The sequence below is a fragment of the Corvus hawaiiensis genome, chromosome 4 (genome assembly GCF_020740725.1).
Source record: "Corvus hawaiiensis isolate bCorHaw1 chromosome 4, bCorHaw1.pri.cur, whole genome shotgun sequence".
Classification (NCBI taxonomy): domain Eukaryota; kingdom Metazoa; phylum Chordata; class Aves; order Passeriformes; family Corvidae; genus Corvus; species Corvus hawaiiensis.
Genome location: NC_063216.1, coordinates 35,966,753 through 35,993,743, shown reverse-complemented (window position 1 = coordinate 35,993,743; position 26,991 = coordinate 35,966,753). Strand labels below are relative to the sequence as shown.

General features: G+C 36.0%; 1 protein-coding gene across 2 annotated transcripts; it reads right to left on the bottom strand.

Annotated features, from left to right (window-relative positions):
• Positions 1–14,476: 14,476 nt before the first annotated feature.
• Positions 14,477–25,122, bottom strand: KERA (keratocan). 2 transcript variants are annotated; one of them, XM_048302553.1, is made up of 4 exons: positions 25,043–25,122; positions 24,491–24,649; positions 22,031–22,925; positions 14,477–17,461 (listed from the first exon to the last, which is right to left on the bottom strand). In XM_048302553.1, exons 3-4 carry the CDS (start codon positions 22,914–22,916, stop codon positions 17,289–17,291), a joined length of 1,059 nt encoding a protein of 352 aa, XP_048158510.1. In that variant the 5' UTR covers positions 22,917–22,925; positions 24,491–24,649; positions 25,043–25,122; the 3' UTR covers positions 14,477–17,288. The 2 variants fall into 2 exon arrangements, with proteins under 2 accessions (XP_048158510.1, XP_048158511.1); XM_048302554.1 differs by lacking the exons at positions 24,491–24,649; positions 25,043–25,122 and adding an exon at positions 24,276–24,478.
• Between the last annotated feature and the right edge of the window lie 1,869 nt (positions 25,123–26,991).

Genomic DNA, 26,991 nt, shown 5'->3' with positions numbered 1-26,991 from the left:
TTCCTCATTTGTCTTTAAATCTTGCTGTCTGACTTAGTTGGGCTTGATTAAAAGCGCACTGAAGTTAATGGAGAGTTCCATCACATTCAGTTTTTTTGGGGCACTACTTAAACTGGAAGCATATCCAGCTGTGACCATTGCCTAACACATTCCATGTTAGAATGCATTCCCACTGCATAGTTTCTGGCAGTAGTAAATGAATTAATTTATTCCCCTTCTTTTTTGAGAGGGCTTTGTTTCCATTTCAGTTCTCCCAGTTCTTGGAGGTGCAATGACTCCTAACTGTGTTCTTGAACTCAGTGCCAAAGCCTCAGGGTCATCCTATTCTTGTTTTTCCAAAACTTTGATTATAAAGCACTGAGCCTTTTATTCAGACTGTCAACATTCACTTGTTATAAATATAATTTTTTCTTTGTTTTCTTTTCTTTCAGTCTTCACAGATTCATCCCCAGGAACTTGGGATAAGGAAGAATGTGTGGAAAAAATGCTAGCTTTGCCATAAAATGAAAAAACCTATCCGACCCTCAGAAAGAGCTTGGGTATTGTACCAACTTTCCCTCTTGTCAGCTTCTTGGCCTGCCAGTCTGAACAGCAGTAGAGGTCTTCAGTTTACTGTGTCCACTCTGGAAAATTCTTGTACTGTTTTTTAACAAGAAAAGCAAGATATATCCAGCTTTGAAAGGAGTGACAGGGGAATCCCAAAATATCTCATTCATTTTGCTATTTTACCTTGGCACCTGGCTAAAAGATTCTCCTGGTCTGAAACTGAGTAATAAAGCAAAATAAATTAGCATGTTGATGTATTCTCATCTCGAATAAGAGTAACAGAATAAAAGATCACTTTCTCCTGGGCCAGGAACCAGTCCTGCATAAGGGGGAGGTAATACATGAGTGTTCCAGTAATGGTGACAGCAAGTTCAACTGTTGGGTTATGCAGTCTCTAAAAAAATTGCACTCAGTTTCCTCCAACTCTTCCATATTTTGTGAGCAGAAATGCATCCATCAGATGAACGAAATGGGGTCACTCACACTGTGTGACAGAGACAGTTGTGTTTTGGTCAGAAGTGGGAGGTCCATGAATATGCATTTCTCAAAATATGTTATTCCTCATGAGCTTGTTAATGTTAGTATGAGCAAGCAAATGAATGTTTGTTTTCTTTGAGTTTATTGTAGACAAGTGACTGCAAAGTAGATGCAACTCCTTCTACAGACATTCTAAATTCGTTGAAAAGACATGCATTATTGGGAATTTAAAAAATATATTTTAGGATTTAAAATATGAATTTTCAAACAATATCTTTTTGCCTACACATATGTACCTCAATCTAATTCAAATGCATTGGTTTTCGTTTCCTAAATAAAAGTAGTATTTAGTACTCCATATTATGCCCACTGAATGAAGAATTTTACTACAGTACATAGCAAAGAGCACTACCTTTTTGCACCTGGATCAACCTTCTTTTACATCTTACTTCTCCCAGACCTTTAATATGAAAATCCTGCAACATTTTCATGGATGTTACATGATGCACCAGTGCATCTGCTTCATGTCCAAATAAATGTTTTTCTCACCTTGTTTATAATCTGTGACTTTATTGTTTCCTGAATCATTATTTATTATTTATTTTCCAATTTTAAATATGTGGTCAGAATTATATTGAACAAAGGAAAAGCACAATGTGAAATCCTGGAATCATTGAAGTTCCTACAATCAGTTTGAGGGCTAAAATAAATCCAGGCCAGTATTTTAGACTGATTCCTTCTGCAATACTGAACATTCTTGAATGTTTGTTTGTTTGTTTGTTTGTTTGTTCTAAAGGCATAGTGAGAGGATGGAGGGGTAGAAGGCTGCTTTGATAGATCCCTTGCCTGTCTCAGTATCACTTGCATTTCATGAATTGCTGGATTGTGGAACTTCGTTCACCCTAGGGCCCTGGGAAAAGGAGAGCATCATATGAACCTCTCTGGGACTAGGGAACAAAGACTGGATAACAGAAAAACAAATATCTCAGAGAGAAGGAGAAAGGAAGGAAATCATGTGTCTGCAGAAGGGATTAGCATTTCCATTTTGCTCATCAAAGTTAAAAGAAGTACAAAAGAAGGATTTAGAGTGCTCCAACTGTTCCATCCCCTGAGCAAATCAGCATAAACAGCAGGGAAAAGAGAGTTAAACAGAAAATTTGAGATAGCTACAATTGTTTCTGCTAGCAAAGCCTTGTTTAGATTTAATTATTTCTGCATAAACAGTGAATGCCAGTAATAAAAAGAAGCTTTTTAATGAGTCAGAGGAATAACTACCCGTTACGTACAGATCTACTGAAGTGTCTTATTTCTCATTTGCCTGATTTTTGGTTCTTAATGGTGGATTCATTTTCAGTTCAGATACCCTTAAAGTCTGTTATTTTTTTCCTCAATGGTTACTTTTATTGTGACCTCTTACTTCCATGGTTGATGCAGGCAGATAGCATATGACTTTTTCCCTGTCATTCAAATATTTATTGTTGCTTTTTTTGTACTGCCTGTCCAGCTGTTTAGTTTCGGATTTTGGGGGTTTTCAGTTGGTTTTTTTTTTGGTTGGTCAGGGTTTTTTGAATCTTGCAGAAAAAAAATAACATGCCGATTTTTTGTCAGATGTATGCTAGGTCTGTCTAATATTGCTTACTAACAGTAAAATCTCAGAATATTTTCGTGCAGTCTGGTCTACCAGACTATGATGAATTTCTAAGTGAGCATGCAGAATACTGTTTTCTTGCATATGTAAAGACTATATCTATATAGTCTCTGATACATCATTGCATTTGGTATACTTAGAATTTCTAAGTTAAGAAAAAGCGTTAGCTTTAACAGAGACCATGCACATTTACAGTAGAATCAAACAATCCATAGTTACAGGAACAGAAATGGATGGCTCCCACTTTTCTTTCAGAAAGGGTGATTTAGAGCCTTCAATATCTGCTTCTGAAATTACCAAACTTTGTTGCAGACTGTGAGCAAGATCCAAAACCTATTACTTTTAATCATCTTAAGCAAGGCTTGCTGTAAAATTCTAAGATCCTCCTTAAATACATTTTCAATTTTACATCTCTAACATTTGTTTAATAATAAGCTCACAAGTTAAATCCATCATAGCATGTTATTCACTCTTTTTGTATGTTATAAATTTCAAAGCAGGTGAAAACCTTGTCAGATTGTTACTATATAGTATATGTGAATAAACCATTCTGTTAGCCTAGGAAAGCACTTTGGAAATCAGAGAACTCCAATTATTCAAACTCTGCTAAAACAGGTCTGCAATACCCTATGTAATAAATTATATTCCTTGCACTTCTTTTTATTTGATTAAAGAGTATCAAGAGAATATATTTTTTCTAAGGATATGAGAAGTAGACATTTTTTCTAATGACTTTGCTGGAGAAATCTTAATGGGTCAACTTTTTCTACCTTGTTACTATTCCTTTCATACTTTTGAAATGACTTGGGTTACACATGTGGGTTGGTCTGTCAGGTATGTGCATGCACACAGATCTTTGCAGGTTATACTAGAGCTCATTAATGAAAGCAGTTTCAGGAATTCCCACTGAGGCCAAAGGCAGGAGTCAGAGCTTCAGACTCACATACTTGGGTCCTATTCCTCTCACATTAGACAGACTGTCATTCTTCTAAAACCAAATCTACAGTTTGTGTTTAAGAGGTATAATTTACATCAGTTTTGAGAAGGAGCAGGGAAAGAAATCACTGTTCTTTCTTTAATCATGGTTGAATATAAGATAGCACTGCTGCGTATGCAAGCATGTGGTGTTGCAAAATGGTTTTTATTAGCATACAGAGTTATTGTCTGCTGTTTCAGCCCAGCCTGTGGACTGGTGGTGTTAGACCCTTTCAGGAAAATGCAGTTCCTGGCCTCAGAGATGGAAAATTTCAGCATGTTTTTGCTTAGCTAAACAAGTACAGTTCAGAGCTGGGTTATCATATTTATCGCTAAAAGATGAATGATGTTTTGCTTGGGACTGAAAAATAAACGGAAAACAAAGTTCAATAAGACAAGGATACGGAATTCAGTAGAGGACAAGCTTTGTGTTGTATGTTGACATACCCATGTATTCAAATGAAATTGTGAACGCTATTATGCTGCACTTATTTCATAGATAGAGACTGTAAGAGATTTTATGAAGCATAATGTCCTCAATATCCTGAGAAAATTTGAAACTGATGTAATGAATTAAAGTTGCTTTTCTCATTAGCATAAATATGTCCCAGTTTCATATGAAATTGTATGTATGCTCTTAGGTTTGCATTTTGTATTAAATATATTGCTGTGGTTTATACCCTCTATACACGTTTCCAAAATGTTAAAAAATGTTTGTAAAGAAGATGGCATTTGCAATTTCATTTGCATTTGAATGCCTTCAACTAATCCTATGTTTGCAACATAAAGGTGTTCTTTGCTTTCACTGAATTTTTTACAAAATGCATTGATATTAATAACTTGTAGTACCATAAATTTTATAACAGTACAACTCACTAGCAAGTAATTCTCACACACAGTGATCCAAAAAAAGTTGTAATTCCTCCAGGCTTCAGAATATAATCTGGGAATCATTAGTGCAGTGTATAAACCAGTAATTTTAACACTTTACACAGTCACCAGTGTGTTAGACATGCATTTAGTGTTCATGTTCTCTAAATATCAGTTGCATCCTTCAATGCCATATATGCATTGTCTCCTTTTGATTGTTTCTTCTAGCAGGAGCCAAGGTACTGGCTCTGAGGGCTTTGATATCAAGGGATGCTCTACCATCCTCAATTTACATTGCTCTGATCTAGAATTTTGGAAATATATTAATTCTCTTAATCTCTTATGGAATCAATGATTGAGTATGGTCCTGTTAGATAATCCTACTCTGTCTACAACAGAGAATTTCAGGCTCTATCCAGCTTCTGGATGCTTCAGCTTACACGGCTGAGGGTACAGAAGGAATGTGACACTCAGTGGGTACATGGGAGGTGGGTGCTGTGGTCAGAGAATGCGGGGAAGAAGTGAACAAGCCAGTTGCACAAAGTGAGACAGACATAGCTGATCTGGGCCAGGGCTAACCACAGCCTGACTCCAGGACCTCTGGCACTGTAAATGAGACACATCACCCTTCATCCAAATTTTTTTTTTTTTATATTGTTTATTTGGTTTGAATTTCTGCTTTAAACTGTTTCTTTTCTGAGTAGATGTGGGAACATGTCCTTTGAGACACTAATGTACAAAGAATGTGAGAATCTTGGTTTTTCTTGTAGGCTTTAAGGAAAACTATTAATTTACTTTAGCTCTTGGAATGACTATGGATTTATCTATTACCAATAAAATAATGTGTCTGTAAACAAGAATTAAACATGTTTTTAGCCAGACCTTCACTTATAGGAATTAAATATTTGGAAAACAGCTTTTGAAAGTTTTTAGAAAATGTCAACAAAGACAGCAGCTCAGCAAGAGTGCAGATTGCTATGAGCATGACAATGAAGGAAACTATCATTGGTTGATGAGTGGCATGTGAAACTCTCTGCTATTTTACAGGTCAGACCGTCATATTTTTAAAATGCAGGTATCCAAGAAAAATACTTAAGTTAATGCTCTGTGCTTATTTGTGGTTGAACTAAAGTATTAAAACGTTGCTTTTCAGCTCTATTTGAAATATAGGGGGCATTTTCCAAAAGTGTTTTTCTAATTTATATACACACACACACTCACACAGATCCTAGCAGCTTCAAAGGATCTCAGCATAGTGTAATCAAATGGCCTTTAAACTTTTAATTTGTGGCATTGTCTTTTAGGGGTTTTCTTTGTTTTGCTTCATTGCCTGAACAATGTGTCATTGACCCTCATTGCCTAAAATCAGTATTTACTCAGCTCACCACCTGCACCAAGTTACCCTGTGGTCTTGCTCTGCAATCTCTGTCACGTCTCTGTTGCTGTTAACAGAAGCAGGATCAGAATAGGCTGATGAAAGAAAGGCTTTTTTTCTAGCACAGTCAATACAGTTAAAATACAGGTTAAATGGTTCACTGACTGAAATTTCACTATCAGATACCATCCAGAAGAGATAAACAAAGCAAAACCCTGATCTAAGCAAGTGTTGGGAAAATGAACAAGGACTGGATGATACACAGAAGGGAAAAGGAAAGTGTTATCTTTCCACGTAATTGCACATTTAGTTTGTTTCAGTACTATTTCAAGATTGCTTATGTCTTGTTTTCACACAAAGTTGTGCTAATTAATGTGTGAAGGAATCATTCATGGGGAAGTTTCAGCTTGTGCAAGTTTCCCGAAGTCAGGAAACCCAGATTTATCTGGATTCATCCAGCTTTAAACTAAGGGAATAACTCCAGCTCTGGTGCAGAGGAAAATTCTCCATATAGGCACAAGGGAAACAGTGTTGAATTTCATGGTATAAATGGTGCTTTCTTTTTGTTTCAGTCCTTTGATGAGCAGTGCAGTGATTATAGTGTTGTTTTGCCCAAATGCCCGCAGTTATTTGCTGATTCCTTTGGTAGTCAGTTGGTCTGCTGTAAGTAACTGGGGAAAAAATTATCTGCTGGCACCATGGCAAAAGGCCTTCTGTCAGCCATATGTAAGTTCAGGTGGAAACTTTAAAGTTTCCTATCCATAAGAGCAGTAGAGGAATTCTCCTATGATGTTGAAAAGCCTTTGGTAGTTTTAGTGCACCAAAATGCATTAACTAGATTATGTGATAACAAGTAATGGAGATTTTTGGTCCAAATGAAGAAGTTGTATATGAAGATCAGAAGGGCTTTTTAACCATCCATGGGAAGGGAGTAAGTGGGAATATTCAGCTATAGGCTGATGTGGTCAAAATGGTAGGCAAGGAGAAGTATTTGCAACTGGGCATTTATAATGTATGAAGTGTATCTGAATGATCATGTGTGAGGAGAGAAGGAAGAAGAAAAAGTATTGCTGTACTGGAGACCAGAAAAAAGACATTTTAACAACAGAGCTTTACAAAAATGCTGAAAAGAACCATGCATAGGAATGACAGACAGTTCAGGCATATGAAAGAGCATAACATGTGGTGACAAACTTCACACCACAGAAGATTGTGGGGTCTGAAAGAAGAGTGGGTGAGATATTAACATCAGTAAGGAAGACACATAGATGACATTGTGGAGAATTACAGAAGAAAAAGAAAATTTTCCCCATTCAAAATTCCAGTTTCTTTAATGTAGTCATCAGCAGGAGACTGGGGAATCCCCACCACAGAGGTTAAAGATCAAGAAGTGTGAATCAATAAACTTGTCTAAGGAAAATGAGCAATGGGAGATCAGCAGGGAGTGGAAGAGATTGAGGGAAGGACTAAGAACTACTGAAGAATGACTTGAGATGTAAGAGGACACCCAGTTACTGATGTTGCTGTTTAACCCATAAATAAGATGCTGAACTGCCACTTTTTCACATAATCATTTCCTGGAAGGAAAAAAAGACAGTTTATCTCTGTTATGCAGAGATGTAGGTGTTCATCTCATTTGTAATTTCTAGTATTCATAGATTTTCTTTACCTTAGTAAATTCTGAGGAACACAGCTGCAGCTGGTGAAAATCATCAAATTTTCCCATCAGAGTGCAGATTAATGAAAGTTGAGCCCTGAACAATTTATGGTGGTTTAATGATAACTAACATGCAAGCATAATATGCCAAAACTAAACGTAAATTAAAGAACAGTGCAGTGTGACTTGTAAAACGACATTACTGAAGTAAAGCCATCTCTGAGGCAAATCATTTGGGGCCTGTGGTGAGCACAGTCTGTTGGCAAAAGTCGTTGATTTCATTTACACCTCTGAAACCCCATTAGCACAGGCAGATTTTGGCCCACGTGCTACTTTAAATAGAATTCAAGGGCAGTGAATAAGTCAGACATTTCTGTCATTAAAAAGAATCCTGCTGAGGGGACCAGTCAGCTTTGGTTGCTACTCTATAGTGGCAGTGACTGTCACTGTATCAGCTGCTACAGAGAAAAGTTTGTTCCTGAAGGACTTAATGCAAGAGAATTTGAAATGATTTCATTTCATTTTGTCTGAAATTTTATATCATTGAATAAAGATAATAAAGGGAGCAGAGGAGGACTCCATAATATATAGTCTGAGAAGAATAACCAAAGGCAACAAAAACTTTCCCTTTGGCAGTTAGTTTTTTCCCTTTTACTCCATGAAACATGAGAACTTTTATTATATAAAACTGTGCCTTCTTGTGAATTTTTCCTTTAGGTTTGCCAATGAGAGATGATGATTTAATTCTTTCCAGATATTCAGTTGATTTAATATAATTTCTTTCATGTGGAACAAAAGGGGATAAATGGGCACAGATCCTAGAATATCTATTCTTTTTCACAAATCCTTAAGGGTACATTTCATAGAATCACAACATATTTTTGGCACTCAATTCTTGAAATAATTACACGGTGTTTGATTATAAGGCTGTTTATTGAAGATCATATGGTGTTTGTCCTGTGTGCTTACCCTGTTTTTTTTCTTTGTTTTAATGGACTGAGATGTATGCTTGAATCAGAAATACTATTTAAACAGATATTTGGATAAGAAGCCCTCTTGTCCAGGTTCTCTAGACGCAGCTGTTACTATTTCAAACCCAGCAGCTTTCAAGTACCTCATTCTCATTTCATTTCTTTTGGATTATTTCCAGAATAGCTTGAAGCATTGATTATGGTTAAAAGCTTCATTTTCCTCTAACTAAAACCAGTTTCATGAAAATCTTCATTTTATAGTATCTTTTATTCATTCTTGTGCCTCTTCCTCTACCCTATGTCGCATACATGCATGCAGTATGTTTCTTTTGTGTGCTACACATATTTAATTGGAAAAAAACCATACTGAAACGAGCATATATATCACTCAATTGGGAGCTATTGACACAAAGAACAACCTTGCCACTGTGGAATTCTGGCAAGAAGATGAGTCAGTGTGGAGAGAAAATGAATGATCCAAACCAACATTTTATTCCCTAATTAGATTGTGTATTGAAATAAAAATGTGTTGTGTTAAGGGTGAGCCAAAAAGAAATAATGTGGGTACAAGGATTTAATAAGCTGTTGAGTATTTTCTTCTCAGCTTTCCCTTTCCTTTGAAATTCACTTTCAAAATTAATGTCTTTTTCTACTCTTCTATATATGATTAGAGTAGAAAAGGACTTAGGGAAACTCAAGTAGTTTACCTTTTAGCCCTTACTTTTCCCTTAGTTTTTAATAGGAACCCATAAGATCATCCTCCGTGTCTGTGAACCGCTGCTTCACTGACTTCATTGTCCCGAACGAGGGAACAGCTGAATTTTGTTGCTATTGCTGTCATGGCCATTTCAAAACAGTGCTGCTGTTCTCACTGTCAAATTGTTGACCAGAAGCCATTTGGGACCAATGTAACCCAATCTATCTGTATAATAAGAAGTTTACTTTTACATTCCTGGAACCCCAGAGGATGTAAGATCAGATGTTTATCTCCTTTAAAAAAAAAGCCTGAAAAAGGTTTATCTTGAAAAGTAACCTGTTCTTTAATAAAAAAAAAAAATACTGCAAGTTGGATTTCTGATATTCTAAAATTTGAATTTAAATTTAAATTTGCTCCATATCAATCAACATTAAGCATCCAGTTGTTTTCCTATCATGAGTAAGATGAATTTACAAAGCCAGCCAATTTAGATGGGCAAAGATTTTATAATTAAGCAGTGTTTGGACAGTTAGAATTTCTTTAAACATTTTTTCTATAACCTTCAAATATTGACTTTTATCCTTCAGCATGCACAACCTTTTTCCGATGTTCTTAAAAAAAAAAATAGGACTTTTTCATTGCATGATGTGAAATGGAGGCTAGCAAGAAGCCAAAACTTTGCTTTGGATCTTGTAGTACATCTGAGCTGTGATTCAGCAGCTCACAGTACTGAGGGGGCCATGGCACTTCCGTAAAGCCCAACAAGTAAACACGCCTCTGAAATTTAGTAGACCTTGGATCTGACATCAACCAGTATCTGATACATCAGCTGATGAAACTAAGCATATAAGCTGATAAAACACAGAGACGCATATGGTTTACAGGGTGAAGGCTAAGCCTGAGAAGCTGCCAGAATTGGTTTGCCAGCTGACATTGCCTCTTCATGTGGTTTCCAACTAATGAAATTGATGGCTGTGGCATATTATCATATTCCTTCTGTAATTCATTCTAAAAGGCAAGAAAAAAAGCATGAAACAGTGCACGGAATACAGCAATGCATGATCTGAAGAAAGCTCATGGGTGTTATTCACATATCTGCACAGTTCATTTGTGTTTGGACTGAGTATTAATCAGTGCTTTAGTCAGCATTACAAATATTCAACATTACTCTTAGCTGTTGCTGTTGTGTCAGTTCCCAAAAGAAATAACTCTAGACTAGGCTGAAGGATTATAAGTCTCAGGCTATAAGCAGCATTGTGGACTGATATTTTCCAAGCTTTCCAGCTTCCATTTTTCCTCCCTAAAAGCACATGAGCATCTTGTGTCTCCTTCCCCATTCTTTTACAAATGTTTTTTCTTCTTCCTCTTTTATACGCTCATCACAAATTTTTCCTCTTCCCTTCCTAGTCATTTTTTAAATGTCTTTTATTTTCTCTTTTCTAGTATTTGAGTTCTTTTTTCTTCTTCCTTATCAAAGAATCGTTATATTAGTGACATGAAAAATGAAAGATACACTATTTTTATTACTTGTTCAGATACAGGCCACAACAAGAGCTTTTTCCTATATCCGGAAATACTGAGTAAAACTGGTAACAACCGAGGGTCCTGCACAGATTTTTGAGATCTCTAAGAATTCTCCCTAAAAAGGCACTTTTTCTACAGTTACAATGCTGTGAAAGGGCACTTTTTAAAAAGTGGAAAAGGCCATCAATATGGCTAATGTTAGCATACCTTTCTAAGTAAAAAATGCCATCCACAGCCATTTTGAATGTGATCTGATAACTGATTTCTGATTTGTTCATATCACATCACTTCCTTTTCATCACAGTTTGTATCTGTTCCCAGTTCTACAACTGACAAAATAACTCCATGATTTTGTGATGCAGAAGGGGGACTGTAACGCAGGGTTTGCAAAAGTAGGAAAATACAGGCACAAGTCTTATTAATGCTTTGATGAAAATGAGAAGCACGGATAACACTGCAGCTGAAATAATCCTCAATGTTCCTCAATACATAATAAGTCTGCCACATTGATGCCAGACAGAATGCAGTTGTAAATAAATAACAATGGAGAAAAAAAGGAAAGCATGGAATTCTTGACTTAAGAACAGAAAATTTACTTTTCTGATTGTTTTTTTATTTGGTAGTCAGTCCAATGTAAAAATATTTATATTTGTTTAAAGAAGAAATAATTATTTTAATCTTCTTCTTTATATAAAAATGAAAAATAAACCTCACACCATGTTTATATGTGGTATTTTAAATTGAATGTTAAAGAACTTGCACCAAACCAAAATAAACACATAAATAACTAGCTTTTTAAAAGATCCAAACCACTGGGACCTTCAGAGAAAACCTTCATGCACAGCTTTCTCTTCCCAATTTGGTCACTAATTTAGAAGCAGGGAATTTGGGGACCTTGCTCCTGGCAGATTTGTCAAAGACAGTATAAGTGTTACTCACTTCTATTTTGCTGCTAAACAGAGTTGAGGAGCATTGCCATCAGTCTTTTTCATTGGAAGCAGTTCCAGTCATTACAAAAAACAAATATTAGGATTCACAAAGCAGTGTGAACCTCTAGTCTGGTGCTGAAAACAGCCTCCTCAGAGAGAAAAAAAAATCTACACTCCAATTCAATCTGCTTCTGATTCAGCCAAGGACTTGAGCCTAGATCCTATAATACCATGAAGCCTATCCTCACTGCCAGGAGAGAGAATCAGTGATTATTTCAAGTCCTGTAACAAAGTAGAGCATCACAAGGAGATTACCACCCTTGAAATAGGCTTCCTAGCAGTGGGAGCATGATTTCAAACAAATTCAAGGATTTCATTAACTGGTGAAGGGCATATCATGCTACATGGACATCTTAGCAAGAAGAATATTAAATAAGAAGCATGAAATTTTTCCTTTCCTCTGGCTGAAACTATTTGCAAGTTTTTTTCTGAATCCACTGAAATTTAATAAAAATGGTGATAGACCATTTTAATGAATACAAACTTACTGAAAAAGCCTAGCTTCACTTGAGACTTGCTGAGTCCATGCCAGTTTCATTGCCCCAGCCCCTAATTAGGAACAGCTTTTCTTGGTGGAAGATGTGATTCTAGTTCCCCCACAAATTTTCCTACAAAAAAGACTGGGGGTGGGGAGAGTAAGCCTTGGAAAAGAGATTTCCAGATATACTCTCTGTACATGACAGCACCAGCCTGGGTCTGCACGCAGACACTGGAGGAGGTCTGAGCACTGTGAGCAGTGGGGCTGTTCTGCTGCTGCAGCTGTGTGCAGCCAGGGCAACCCTTTCCCTGGGGAATTCCGGATGGAGTTGACTCACCAGGAAAGGGCAGGACATCAGGACAGACATTAACACCACATGTGTAAAGATGCATAAGTGAAAAAACACTGAAGAAACAAAACTAAATGAAGCTGATAGGCAGAGAGTTTGGTCAAATGGATATAAGAATCATAGAGTGATTTAGATTGCAACAGATCTAGTTCCAACAGCTCTGTCATGGGCAGGGAACCTTCCACTACACCAGGTTGTTCAGAGCCTCATCCAACCTGGCCTTGAACAGTTCCAAGCATAGGTCACCCACAACTTCTCTGAAGCCTTCTCTTCTCCAGGCTGAACAGTCCCAGCCCTCTGAGTCTGTCTCCACAGGAGAGGTTTTCCAGCCTTCTGATCAACTTAGTGGCCCTCCTTTGGACTCATTCCAATGCTACAGAAACCGAGACAAAAAGAGTAAGAAGAATGTACAGACTCTTGGCAACAGCACAGGAAGTATAAGAAAAAACTGTATTTGGAAAGGTTTTGAATTCATTAAAGTGTAGATTGCTGGAACTAGCACTGCTAGGGCAAGCACAGGACTTAGAAGCAATATCACTTCTACTAATGGGGGAGATAGTAACTTAGCTAGGGCAGAACATGATATAAATTATGGATATTGCTTCTTACTCTTGACGTGAAGTGGTTATTACTATTCCTGAGTATCACTACACAGAGAATGTGGTGCCCTATAGAGCCTCTCTTCATGTTTAAATGGGTAAGCAATTCTGGGTAAAAAATGCAATTATGGAGGAGACTTTCAGTCAGGAGAAAGATATTAGCTTGCTGATTTTAACAATGTCAGCGATCCTCAGCCACACATGGCAGAAGAGGGATATTAGCTGTTTAACAATCAACACAGAAAAGTAGATGCTACAGTAATCTGATCCCAGGTAGGTAATGAAATTAGCTGCAATTTGGTATCAGCAAATAGTTTTTCTAGGCTGGAAAAGTGAACAGCAGCTACTTGTAGCAAACATTGGAAACCACTTCGGTGCAGCAAGGGTGACTGAAAATCCCTTCAATGACGCAGGATAAGTGCTAGAGTTAGAAATTGCAAACATGCAAATTGGTTTTCTAGTTGTCTTCTGAATTTTTACCTCAGTGTTTGTGTTTCTTCCTTCAAGTGTCACACAGTCTGCTGTGGCCACTGGCTTCTATTCACAATTGTTATGGTGGTGTTTTTCCCTCAAAATGTTGAAGAAAAATAGTGGTAGCAAACTGGACTATTGAGAAAGAAACAGAAAATGCCAGAGAAGAGCATGGAGCAGGGAGAATCACGCATGTGGCCAAATTTTTAACTGTGCTGGCAGCATCTGAAAAGGACTTTTCTTCTTGCAGATCCAGTTGTGTTATAAAACCCCACAGCCTTTTGATAGATCCAGCATTCCAGCCTCCAATTATGCTGGCAGGCATGTCAGAAATGCCTTGGTATTTTTCAGTTCTTGAGTCTCTCACTTTGCTTTAATATTTTTCTTTACAGGGCAACTGTCTGTACCCTGGACTGAGGTGATAGCACATCTGTGTTAACAACCTTAATTTCAAATGTACCTAATATGTAATATGGATTTCTGCAAAAAAGTCCCAGATGTTTGTGGTTTGGTTAATGATCAACTGTGACTGCAGTATGCTTATGGTGACCCGTTCTCAGCTTCTTGTAAATGTCGTTATTTCTGTATGTGGTATTCCATTCAAAACTGTTTGCAATGTATTCTGACAAGTAAGGCAAGCAAATGGCTCTTCTATGACGCCAGCTGCACTTTCAGACAGGACAGCTGAGTTCCTCCCTCCTTTCAGAGGAAAAGAACACAATTTTTTCTGAACCAGGAAATGTCAGTGGGGAGTCTTAGAGCAATCTTGGATTAGGAAGAATTAACATCAGATTTTCAAGCACAGTGATGCTTTTTACATTGTATTAGCAGCTCTCAACATTGGGAAAAAGACAATGTGTTTTACATATTTCTTTATAGTCTTCTGGCACAATGAATGAACTGACTGTGTAGTGGCTGAAAGCCTACATTGTTTAGTTCCACACAATAATGCAATTTAGGCCTTCTATTGTAGTCTGAAAGGAAATTTTACCAACTTTCCCAGGACATTTAAGAATATTAAAACTGTTGTAAATGGCCGTGTACATGCAGCAAAGAAGCTTAACCCCCAATCAATACTGACATATTTTGTGAAGGTCACTGCAGCAACATAGCTATTTTTTATTCTATTTCATGGAGCTGGTTCTGGGAGAGAGACTCAAGATGGAACAAATTGGCCTAAGTGAGGATACTTAAAATTTTCTCTTTAATTAAATAGTTCCCAGATGTGGAGCCAGTGCATTGTCTTAAAGGTGCAGAGTACAGAGCACTTGGCAGCAGCAGATCTTCATCCCAATAGAATTCTTCTCTTCACTCAGATTAACTGGGATTTGACAGAGACAAATCTTGAGCATCAGTCTGCAGGTGTTCTAGAATTGTTCCATAGGAAAGTACTGACTATTTGAAGGACTGATTTATAATGATTTCCAAATTACACTGTATTGGACAAATAGCAGTACAGCTGGTAAAAATAACTGTTAAAAATTATTTCATCAGATCTTGTGCTTCTGATCCCATCACATAATATGGCCCCTATCCAGAAAATGGAGTACCTTGATGCTCTAGTACCCTTTTATGATTTTACATTTCAACCTCTCTTCTATGTAAGCTTGACATCTCTTTGGGGAAGGTTTAGTCTTTTCTTCTTTAATGTGTATACGGTACCTCAAAGGTAATAATTTTTTACTGGACCTTCAAGGTGCTTTGCTGTATGATTAGAACTATAAATTATATTAATAATATGCATATATGTCTTTGAATATTCACTCTGGAGTAAATGTACTTGTTTTTTGCTTAAAGCAGAAATTAATTTCCAAGACCAGAACATAATAGATGTTATAATCTAATTAATAGTATTGTCACATAATTTTTTTTCAAAAATAAATTACTATTATATTATTGAGTAAAGAACTTAGATGACATGCATACATATTGTAAAGACTTTTAAAATCTGTCTTTTTTTTATATAGGGTGAACACAGAGGTACAGAAAATACTTTTGCTAGAAGGGCAAGAGTTTCTCAGCAATCACATAAAAAGAACAACAAAAGTAAATGGCTTTGCGATAGGATTTCTGAATGGGTTAATTCTATACTGGGTTTCTATACTAGGTTGTTTCCACAAGTTCTCCAGAGTAGAATAAGGACTGATTTTCAGATAAAAAGGATTGTTTGTTAGAAACTGTAGTTCTCAACACTTTTAAAAATCTACTTTTAAGAAAATACCTAATCTTCAATGCAAAAATTATACCACATGCATGGTCTTTAAATGCTTACTACTGAGGTCAGTCTTAAAATATTATCAATAGATGCAAGACATCAATGAACAACTAATTGCGTTTATCTAGAAATGCAAGAAGACTAAAATAATGACTGATGGATTGCCTGTTGTGCTGGCTAGCAGAAATAAGAATGTCATACTCTCTCAGTCAATAGTTGACTCTAATATTCAAGTCATTTATTGAAATGCCAATATTATAAAATAGAAAAAAATCAACCATATTTGATAAAATCAAGCATATTTCATAAAAAGTTGCCTTCTGGTATCTCCCTTGTTAGTGAGTTGTTAATGTATCATGTTCTAATTACCTGAACTTCTCTAAAATCCGGTATTATTGTGTGCATATATGTGAGTTAGCAGTTTGCTGAATACTGCTCTGAGTTGATTGTGTTTGCTTAATTGATACAATTCCTATGCAAGTGCTTGCCTAGTTCAGTAAATAATTGGGAGGGGATGTATTGCTTAATTTCTTAATTTTCTCTTCATCACCATTGTATTAACTAGCCATTCAAATTTTTATGAAGTACCTAGTCCACGAAATATGTAATCATTACTATTCTTGGTTGTATTTCTCTGCAAACTAAAATTAACCAAATATTCAATGATGATCCCAAAGCTGCAGAAAGAAATGGTGTCAAAATTAGAAATGGAATAAAACAGCAGAAAACTGGGACTTTGAGAGAACAAGATTACATCTCATGTTCTCTTGTCCCTGGATTTGAGTTGGATCAGTTTATTCCAGTCCTGAAACTCACTTAATGAATCCCTACAATTATATATATTCAGTAATCTTCTTTAGATGCTAAGCCTCACATACTTTTTGCCTTAAAAGTATTAATCTTCAAAAGATGACAGCAATTTATGGGTTATTTGCATGTTAAGTGGTTATTCGCCACAAGTCACTATCTGAAATGTCAGTGGCAGTTCTGATAACTAGTAATCATGCAGCTCATGATTTTATTAGCATATGCATTTGGCCAAGTGCACCCAAATTCATTGTGTTAGTTACTATATAACAAAATAAGGACATACAATTTGTCTATAGCAATGATGTTAGCAGGGTAGGCATTGTCACATTTGACAATGTAGTAAAGAAAGATGTAGTAGGCAAGAATTTTCTTTGGAATATTTGGGACCTTACAATGATGATTTTCAATATATTCACATTAGGAATTTATAGGGTAAGGTGTTAAGCACATGTTTCAGGTCCATACAAAATCTCTTCTGAAAGAACAGCCTTTTCAGTTGTAGAAAAGATACAAGCAAAGAAAAAAATTAAAGTCAAATAAAGCTGTTACTTCTTGATTTATGACTTAGAACAAGTTTCATTCCAGCAAGACTTGTATCTTATCACTCTCAGAGTACAAGAGTGACTCTGCAATATCTTTATATGACAACAGCTTGAAGTAGTCGGAAACAAATCATGATGTCCAGTGGGATTGGAGGTTGAATTTCATTTCCATCCAGACGAAGGTATCGGAGGCGAGGGATGTTGCCATAATGACCATAGTCTTCTTCTAAGGCAATGGAAACTGGGCATATTTGAGTCCCATTGACATCTGAAAATGTAGATCAACATTGTTAGGTTATGGAAAAATTCATGAAGGTTAAATTCACTTAGGACACAAATAAAGTAAACTTCCACTGATGTTTGCATGTGAGACTGTTGCTTTTGTTAACATTTAACTACTTTGTTGATGGAGCAAAAAAGCATCATAATATAAGGTGATTTAGAACAGTGAATCACATGTTTACTGTGCTGCAATTATGAAAAAAGGCCACTAGATGCATAATTTAACCTTGGAAAAAGAGGATACTAATTTAGACAACGACATGGTAAGCATTGAGAAATAGCTCTTTACACTCTGAGTGAGGAGGACAATATTACTGCTGAGGGATTTTGAACATCTTACTTCAATGACAGTGCATTAATTTTAGGTTGATAATATTCCCTAATGAAGATCTTGCATTCAAAACAATGACCGTATTGAATCAGAGGAATGTTTAGTATAGTGTTTGTAACTTTTAACATCTGTACTTTTCTGTTCTCTCACACTATTCAGTAGAGTTGGTCTTAATTGCAGGAATATAACTTGTGCAATGGGATATTTTTCTCTCTAATCTGAAAGCCAACAAATTCTTAAAATTCTGTATACATCACACATAGTTCGTTTCTGTACAGATAAAATTTGAAACTATGGTTTCAATCATTACCCATATTTGTAAGTGTTGAATAGCTTGCGTTCTTTACATTGTCTCCTCTAGGTTACCCCTGCATCATCACTTGGTTGAAATGCTTTTTATATTTTGTCTTCAGTTTTTAAATAGTCAGGCAGCTGCTGCCCTATTTCAGCCTCAGAAAGGTCTTGTGAAAACACTGAAGTGGTGTTTGTTTACCAAAGACGTCAAATTCCTTTGACCAAATTATATTTTTTGGTTGGTCTGACTGCTTGAGGACCTTGGTCCCAGACCAACTGAAGAAAAGTGAATGGAGAATGTGTATGTAACAGATTTTTTTCAACACAATTTTTATGAACAAAGAAATAGGAAAAAAAATTTTCTCCTTTTATATTTAGTAATGATACCATGCATAAGTCTTCTGACTACAACCCCCAATATCAGATAAATGTTATGATGTAAAAATAACAACATAACTTACTTTTTTTTCCCATAGCTTACTTTTATTTTTTTTTCCTCCATTCTATTTTGAAAAACTGCCCAGATGTTTGCAACATCTTGGGAGTGGACTTGATCTTTGTCATGGAAACTAGATAAATACATCCAGTTGGCCAAGGCCTGAAACTTTTGTTATATCTGTGATATCAAAATGTATTTGTCTATCTTGTGAAATTTGATTAATATTGGCAAAGTTTTTTATATTCTTGGAAGAAACAAGCCACAACTTATTTTTATGTGTGAATTTGCAACACAGAAAGCTTGAGAATTTTCATTATGAAAGCAGCTATTAAAAGTTTTAGGTGAATCAACACTATGTAGCAGAAAATATCTGCTTTGTTTGGTCAGCACTACTGTTCATAGAGACAAGATGGCTTCAAGTGCATCCTAAATCTCTGTCTTCTCTGACCTAGAAACTATCTCGCTGCACTCCTTTTCACTGGGTTAATTACTCCAGCCTTGAAGTGAGGCAGCAGTTATCTAACCACAGGCCACCTAGGAAGAAGTTATTTCCTAATGATGTGTGGTATGAAGTGGTTTGGGTTTTATTGTTCTCTTCCCATAAACAGTAAATCCTACCCAAACTATCAGGGGAGTAAAAGCCTCTCTCTTTCTCTCTTTTAACCCTCTTCATGGATATATTACTGAATTTTGTTTAAGCAGGAGGAACAGGTCTTTCCTTCCACAGGTACAATTCACCCTGCCTAAACTGATCCATGTAGAAGTTAACTGTCAGTCTAAGTAAACCATTTGGACTCTGTTTATAAACTCTAGAGAGAGATGAATGCTTCCAAAAGGGGACTGACATCTCCTTAACATGGGATGAGTTTCCCTATGCAATAGTGTACCCTTTTCCATCAATTGAGTAGGAGGTCTGTTCGACTTTTTTGATTAAAAAATCTGGAATAGTTTATTCGAAAAAGATTAATTCAACTGCTTGTCAACAGAATTATTACGTTATAAAATATTGAAAGATAAAAACCCTGAGCTGCTATAAGGGAAAACTGCAAAAGAGGTACTCCTAAATGGCTAATACTGTATGTCTGCTGAAGAACTGCAGGAGATCCTGGTTTTTTTCCAGTGAAACTTATAATTTAGAAACAAAATGTAGGTAGTTGACCCAAGGATTTCTCCCTTTCTCTACATGTGGAATAATATTATCTCAGAGTATCTATCTCAATCTCCTGTTATTCTTCTAGGGGAACTTACTGTTTGCTCCCTTTCGTCTTTGATAGCACTGTAATACCACCTGCTTACCCTTGCTCACTTGCTACATCATCATTTCATAGCTTGTCTTTGCTTATTTTAACATTCTCTTTTCCACTATTTAACAGCTCCCCAGAGCCTCATAAGGCTCCTAGGTAAATATGTTGGCATGTGTGTTTTAAAATGCCATGGAATAAATGTGGTGCAAATCTGTTGGAGCCATAATTAGTTTTGGTTTTAAGTTGGTTCTACTTCCCAAATTAGAATAGTAATTTTTCCTCTGTGTGTTGAGATCCTTAGGGAAGGAATGCAGGTGAAATTCTTGTTCCACTGAGACAAATGATGAGGCTATCATTGGCTGTCCTGGGCTTCAGAAGAAGGCCTTATATCTTCATAAATGGTCTCCAGAGAAATGAGGCTGTGCACTCATAGAGAGAATTAATCTTACAAAATAACATACAGCAAAACATAGACAAATGGTATTTTCATAAAAATGCTGATGTCTGAACTCTTGCAATAACAACTCACCAATAGGAAATAAAGCAGTGATTTGCAGTTGTGAGGGAATACCTGAAAACTAATATTATAAAAAGGGCTTGTACTGCACACATAAAAGTAAACCTTCAGAAGGACTCTTTTGTGGAGAAACCAGATCCCATCTTTTTTTTTTACAGCTATTTTTCTTTCAAATTTTTTCATTGATTATCTTAAAATAATGACTGATCTGGATTTAAGAAGACAAAATCAATCTGCAGAAATAATGTCATGTCTTATTACTCTGACCTGATGGGATTACATTCCTTGTTTGCAATCCCAAAGGCCTTTTGAGATATCATCTATTAGAGCAAAGTCTCATGAAGACTACACCATTACCCCTTACCTCTTGAACTATTATGCTATGTGGTAAAATGTGCCTTATATAATACCTGGTTTTTATTTAAGGTATCAGGTTGCAACTATTTTATATTCAGTTACTAAGAATTCTTTTTTCTTTTTTTTTTTTGCTAAAGTCAGTTTTGTGCTTGAGTTGACAATGATTTTTGGAAAGTGGTAAAGGCATTAAGAAATACAAGGCTTGTGGAAAGCTATCATGATTTAGTTCCACAAGTACTCAGGTGTCATTGGAACGTGAGATTTGAGTTTACACACACAACGAAAGTTAATTTTCATGGTCTTAAGCTTTGTCAAATTTATTCAGGGAAGGAAGAGAACTGGACAGCTCTTTAAATACTACCTATGCACAAAACTGCTCTTAAACTGGACAGGCTACATTCCAGTGATTTCAATTTTGTGTCCACTCAAAGTGACAGAATAAAGTCTGCACCTGAGGCCTCGCAGTGAAGCAATTAAAATAAATCCCTTTGTAACCAGAGGGCAATTAAATATATTCAGAAAAAACATCTGTCATAAGCTTTAACACTGATTAACTGTTAGAATTCTTGCAGGCCACTTAAATATGTGCCAGTTACACAAAATTTATTTTTATTTGCATGATTTCATACATTTATTTTGCCAGATGCAGTGAACAAATGTAAATTATTAATAGGTATCTTCCTTTCATAGGTCGTTGTTTCATACAAAAGCCAAACCATTATTTTTAGTATATTTGTGAACTACAGTGGCCCAAAAGACTGGTAAGGGACCATGTATTCAATTAAATCACCATGAAAGGAAGATAAATACAGAAACTTGGCTTCCTTCGGTGCAGAGGTAAATAAAAAGTTTTATTTTGGCTTTTGGTATGAAAAAAAGTATTTACTGAGCATATAATTTCATTATATAGAGTATTTGATGTTCCTAACCACATCCCCACTACAGCTGGATGAATTTGGAAACAGTCCTAGACGTGAAACTATGAAAACCAATAGGCTTCTGTTGCCTTAGGTACAAAACCTTATCTCACTTACACAAAATGGAAAACTTTTGACGACATAAATCTTAGTAGGACAAATATGCTGTAAAATCAGTAAAACACTAAAACATTTTGCTCAGAGAGGTGGCAGTTGCCCATCCCTGGCAAATTTTAAGGTCAGGCTGGACAGGGCTCTGAAAAATCTCATCATGTTGAAGATGTCCCTGCTTATTGCAGGAAGGTTGGAAAAAATGACTTCTAGAGGTCCCTTCCTTCCCAAATTATTCAATGATTCTATAATTTTAATCACTTTACTTCAAAGAGTATTTTTATAGTTAAATAGACATTTTAAAATATCGTTTTGAAGGTTCCCACACTGGTAATACATACTTACTTTTGATTTTGTTGTGATCAAGATGAAGGTGCTCAAGGTGAGCATTGATTGGTGGAATTTTAGTGAGCTGATTGTGAGACAGCTGTAGGTCTAGAATAGATGAAACGTTAAACCCATTTGGAGGGATACCATCATCAGACAATTTATTGTAGTTCAGCCTAAGGAAAGTCACTTTGGGTATTGCACTGAAGTAGTTATCTGGTATAACTTCGATGGAGTTGTTGTCCAAAAACAGCTGCAGTGTATTAGCTGGAATGCTTAAAGGCATTTTCTTGAGTGAATTTTTTGCTATGTTGAGTTGCATAAGGTTGTTGAGTCCTTGGAAGGTGTCACTTTGAAGAGCGCTGTCCAACAAACTGTTCTGGTGTAGGTCTAACATGGTAAGGTTTTCCAGGTGGCTGAAGACTCCTTCTGGGATTCTGGAGATTTTGTTTCTAGCTAGCCTTAGCTGTTCCAGACCCACTGGTAATGGGGCAGGCACCTCTTCCAATTCGTTATCTTCAAGGAATAAGTAAAGCAGTCTTTTCAGCTTGCTCAGCACACCACTCTCAATGCCACCATTTGTGATCTTATTCTTGTTCAGATTTATCCATCTCAGATGAGTGGCATTCATAAAAGGCTTCTCTGAAAGTGTTTCAATTTGATTGTTTTGAAGATAGAGGTACCAAATTCTTGCTGGAATTGGAGGTATTTCTTTTAGTCCTTTGTTATCACAGTATAATGCATTGGGGAAACTAGGAGGACAAAAGCACTCCTGTGGACACTCAGAAGTATAGTGAGACCAATGGTCAAGACCCAGATCATCATAAACTTGTCTCACAGTTCGAGTCCACGCAGAATTGACCAAGAATAAGAGCAAAAGGCTTGTATAGACTTTTAGAATCATTGTGTTTGCCTTGGAAGGGGAAAAAAACAATTAGCTGTTTCTCAACAAAACTCCATAGCAGAATACTAGATTAACAAAATAGTTTTGCATATAAAATAATATTTCCTTTATAAACAGCTAAATTCTGTCCTCTAGGGTATTATCCATGGCATGTTAAGGAAAAACTGAAAAGTAATGTAAGAGGTATAAATGATTCAGTGCTATCTGTTGATAAACATTTACCTGATTCAGCTTAGACTCCACATTGGCTACGAGCTTAACTGATGTTCATACAAGTGTCATTTCAAAGACTATGAAAATATGGATCATTTTTAGACAATAAATCAGTGCTTCTTTTAAATTTGTGTAAGTTTTCCTGTAAAGACCTCTGATCTACATTATATAATGAATAATCTTCAGAAAAGATATCATTACCATATATACCAATGATATAAATACTATTGTACTCAGTGTTCCTGCTTTTAAAATCAATCATAGCCCCTTTTCTGTTTTTGCTCTCTCTTAAATTATAATGGCATCTGGATCAGATTTTCTAGGGTCTTTTGTCTTCATTCAAAAGTCGGAGATCAAATACTGTTTTAACAGCTGTTTGTTGGGCATGTTCTTAAAACGCTTGGAGGGAATATGTTTGACTAATCCATTCCCCGCCTCACTCTCTCATATCCAAAGTTAGAAATTTCCTTCCCTAAAGCAAACAGACAAAACCAAATGCCTGATCTAAACGACACAAAAAATAAGTCTTAACAAATGTCCACAAAAAGTAAATCCTAACCAAATTATTCATATACGCTAGTGCACCTTCAAACTATTTTTCCTACTTAATTATTGGCTTTTTTTTAGCCTCTTTCACCACTGAATGATGAAAAAAATCATCACAGATAATTTCCTCCAAAAGGAAATATTTGTGTAGCACAAAAACAGTGCTTTACAAACTCTCTTATCTTGATTGCTGCCTCAAGAAGATTAACAAGCATTTTGCAATGTAGAGGCAAACAACTGAAAGCTGAAATTTCTGGTCAAAATTAGGAGGTTGGTTGTGGCAAAAAATAGTATTTAAATAAAAAGTATATTCTCTCATAGGATTAATGCATCAGTAAAGTTAAGAGCTCAGTTAAGTTGCTGCATATGATACTTAGTAATTTAATAGTTTTCAACATTGTTATTAGCAGCAACAAGTGCAGTATCCTATAGCTTTTCCAGCCCCAGAAACTGCTATCTGGAAGCATTCCAAAAAAAGGGACAAATAAAGTATTTCTAAAGAATAGCATTTATATTTTACACAGTGAATTTGCAGCCTTCTTACTCTGTAAATATTCATAACCTTAATAGCATTTAAAAATTAAATATAAAGCAATTTACCTTGTTAGTCAGGATCCTGGAGCTATCTGAAGCCAGTTAGAAATCACTGTAAATTCACCGCTTTTGGCTGCTAACCACTGTGTTTGTTTCCTGTCCTCCTAAGAATTAGCAGCATATAAAACTGGAAGTACATACTAGTATTCCCAGATGTATTTCCATGCACACCTTATTAGCTATTGCTTCTAGTTTGACATTGCTTCAGAGTTTGGGCTTACCTCAGCCTTCTTGGATCTTCTTCTCTTTCTATTGGTCCCTGTTGTTAGACTGTAATAGCTTGAGTCAGGCTACAAGCCGTGTTCTAGGAATACGGCCTCATATATACGCATCAGTGGTTACAGCTTTTAACCCCTGAAATAGCCAAGGCACCTCAGCACCTAGGCAGGAAAAAAAGGAAATCCTGGCCTCAATATCAAGCAGCCACAGAGCTGAAGACATTTGATTTTTTATGTTCTCTCAGATGATAAGAGCTGGTCTAGATGAAACAGGTAACCCAAAATGTACATTTATTCAAAATTTTTGTTAGAAGACACTTTACATGCAAAGCTCACTGACATCATAATTCATTCTCATAATACCTGAATTGGCCACAAAGAATTAAAACCAGTGCCATCTGTTTCTACGGAAATATTTTATTTGATTTTTATTAAATGCAGATGCTGTCATGCTATTTAAAGACAAAATTCTTGATTAGGAGAAGAAGAGAGCAAAAGCATTTGCTAAGAATTTTTTAATAACATCTTTTCAGTTCTTTAAAGATTAAACCTTACCTTTTCCTTTTTGTTCAGAGGGTTGTTTACATATATTTCTACAAAGTTATAATACTCTCCAGTGCCTCCTGCAATTTTCTTTTATCATTGATCTAAAGCAAACTCTTTCCAGCCAACTTGCTCTCCAAAGACAGACACATATTTCTCACATTAAGTATTTTGGAAGATTTTTGTTTTCCTTTTTAGTCCAAACTTAAAGTAACAACTTCATATCAGAAAAACTATCCATGTTCAAAGCCAGAACAATGACATACATATTTTAAGGGAAAAGCTAATGAAAAATATTGAAAATATAAAATATATCCTGATACTTTTAATGAGTTATATTAGTTTTAAAACTTAGTTACGTAATTACTTTAATTCAATTTTATCTGATTGATTTTAACCATAAAGCCTGTAACAACCTCTTTCATAATTTTTAAAACCTTGCTTCTTAAATTCAGAATATCTCAAAAGAAGCTTTGAAGTAGAAAAGACAAAAAGTAGACAAAAAAGAAAAGCAAACCTTAAATTCATGGGCAGCTTTCACTGACTTCAGTAAGACTAATGTTAAATATGTCATAAATTTTTTTCATGAGTATATGTTTGTACTGCCGTGTTTCTTGTTTAGGAAAAAATGCATCCTTTCCATCAGTATTTTTTGCATTATTTATGTGCTTGAAAATAAAATAAGTGTTTAAGTGTTTCACTCTGCTAGAACTCCAGGCCCTTCAACACCTTTTAAAGATTATTAGGGATTTCTTACAAAGCATGTATAAAACTGTTTCCTTCATGCATACTAAGTAGATTATTTTAATAGTTTAAATCAGATTAAATTAATTTTCTTCTATAGCTAAAAGTAAAAGTTTTAGTTTTAAGCAGATGTACTAGTTATAGGACAAAAGTCATAAAAAATTTCATTATTAGTGTCACTTTAAACACCTAAAACTTGAAATGTTTAAGACTTGGACCTCCTGCAGCAGAGCTAGTACCCCACACTAGTGACAAGGGTGCTTGTCAGCTGGAGTCCACCCATGGGAGATGGAGAGAGGCAGAGGCACCCCTGTGTGAAGTTTAAAATAGTTGTGTGTCCAGTTGGGAGCCACTTAAGAGGTTTCACCTTGAAAATTGCATCTATGATTCTTGTAAACAAGAAGCAGTGCAATATAAAAGTGGTTTGAATTTCTGCTAAATCTTCACAAATTGTGTAGAGAGAATATGGAGACACTGAGGTCTGTCACTAAAGAACGAGCCAAGTCCATCCTGAATGTTGTACTGGAGAGTCTAAAATTGTGAGTCCTGAGGGCAGATATCTGTTGTGACACACTTAAATGCATGTTGCCAGACGTCTACATCTAGCAACAACAAAAACGATTGATTTATCTTAGGCTTCATGGTGGTCTGAATTTACCTGCTAATCATGTCCAGATATTCATTATGTTATCACAGCAGTCCCTGGCAAAGGGACTGGCTGTTTACCTTGTGGCAGGCAGTGGTACTATTTGTATGAAATGCTGTTCAGCAAGGGGTCACAATCTGTTCTTTGTGGATTTAGAGACCAGGTATTTCATCCTTATCAAGCACATGTTTCCATCCCATTCAAAGGAGGAGTTCTTCATTAGGAGAAGAAAACAGAAAAATGCGTTTTCTAAGATTTTCTCAATAATGTGAATTTCCATTTCTTCTGATGCAAACAAAGAGCAGGAAAAAAAGACAAGAAATGTCCTCAAAATCAGGAAGCAAGGGTGTGACAACTGTAATACATATTCTCACATGCGCTCAAAAATTTTTGAAATATCTCTGCACAAACAAGTGATTATGTGGGTGTCTAAGCAGACTTTGCAAAAAGCCTGCTTTCCATGAAACCTTCAAGATTATGCACATATCATGCATTTGTTCTGTTCAGTCCTCCATCATCTGGTGTAAATATTTCCTATTTAAAGGGTGGACTATATGATGATAAAGTTTTA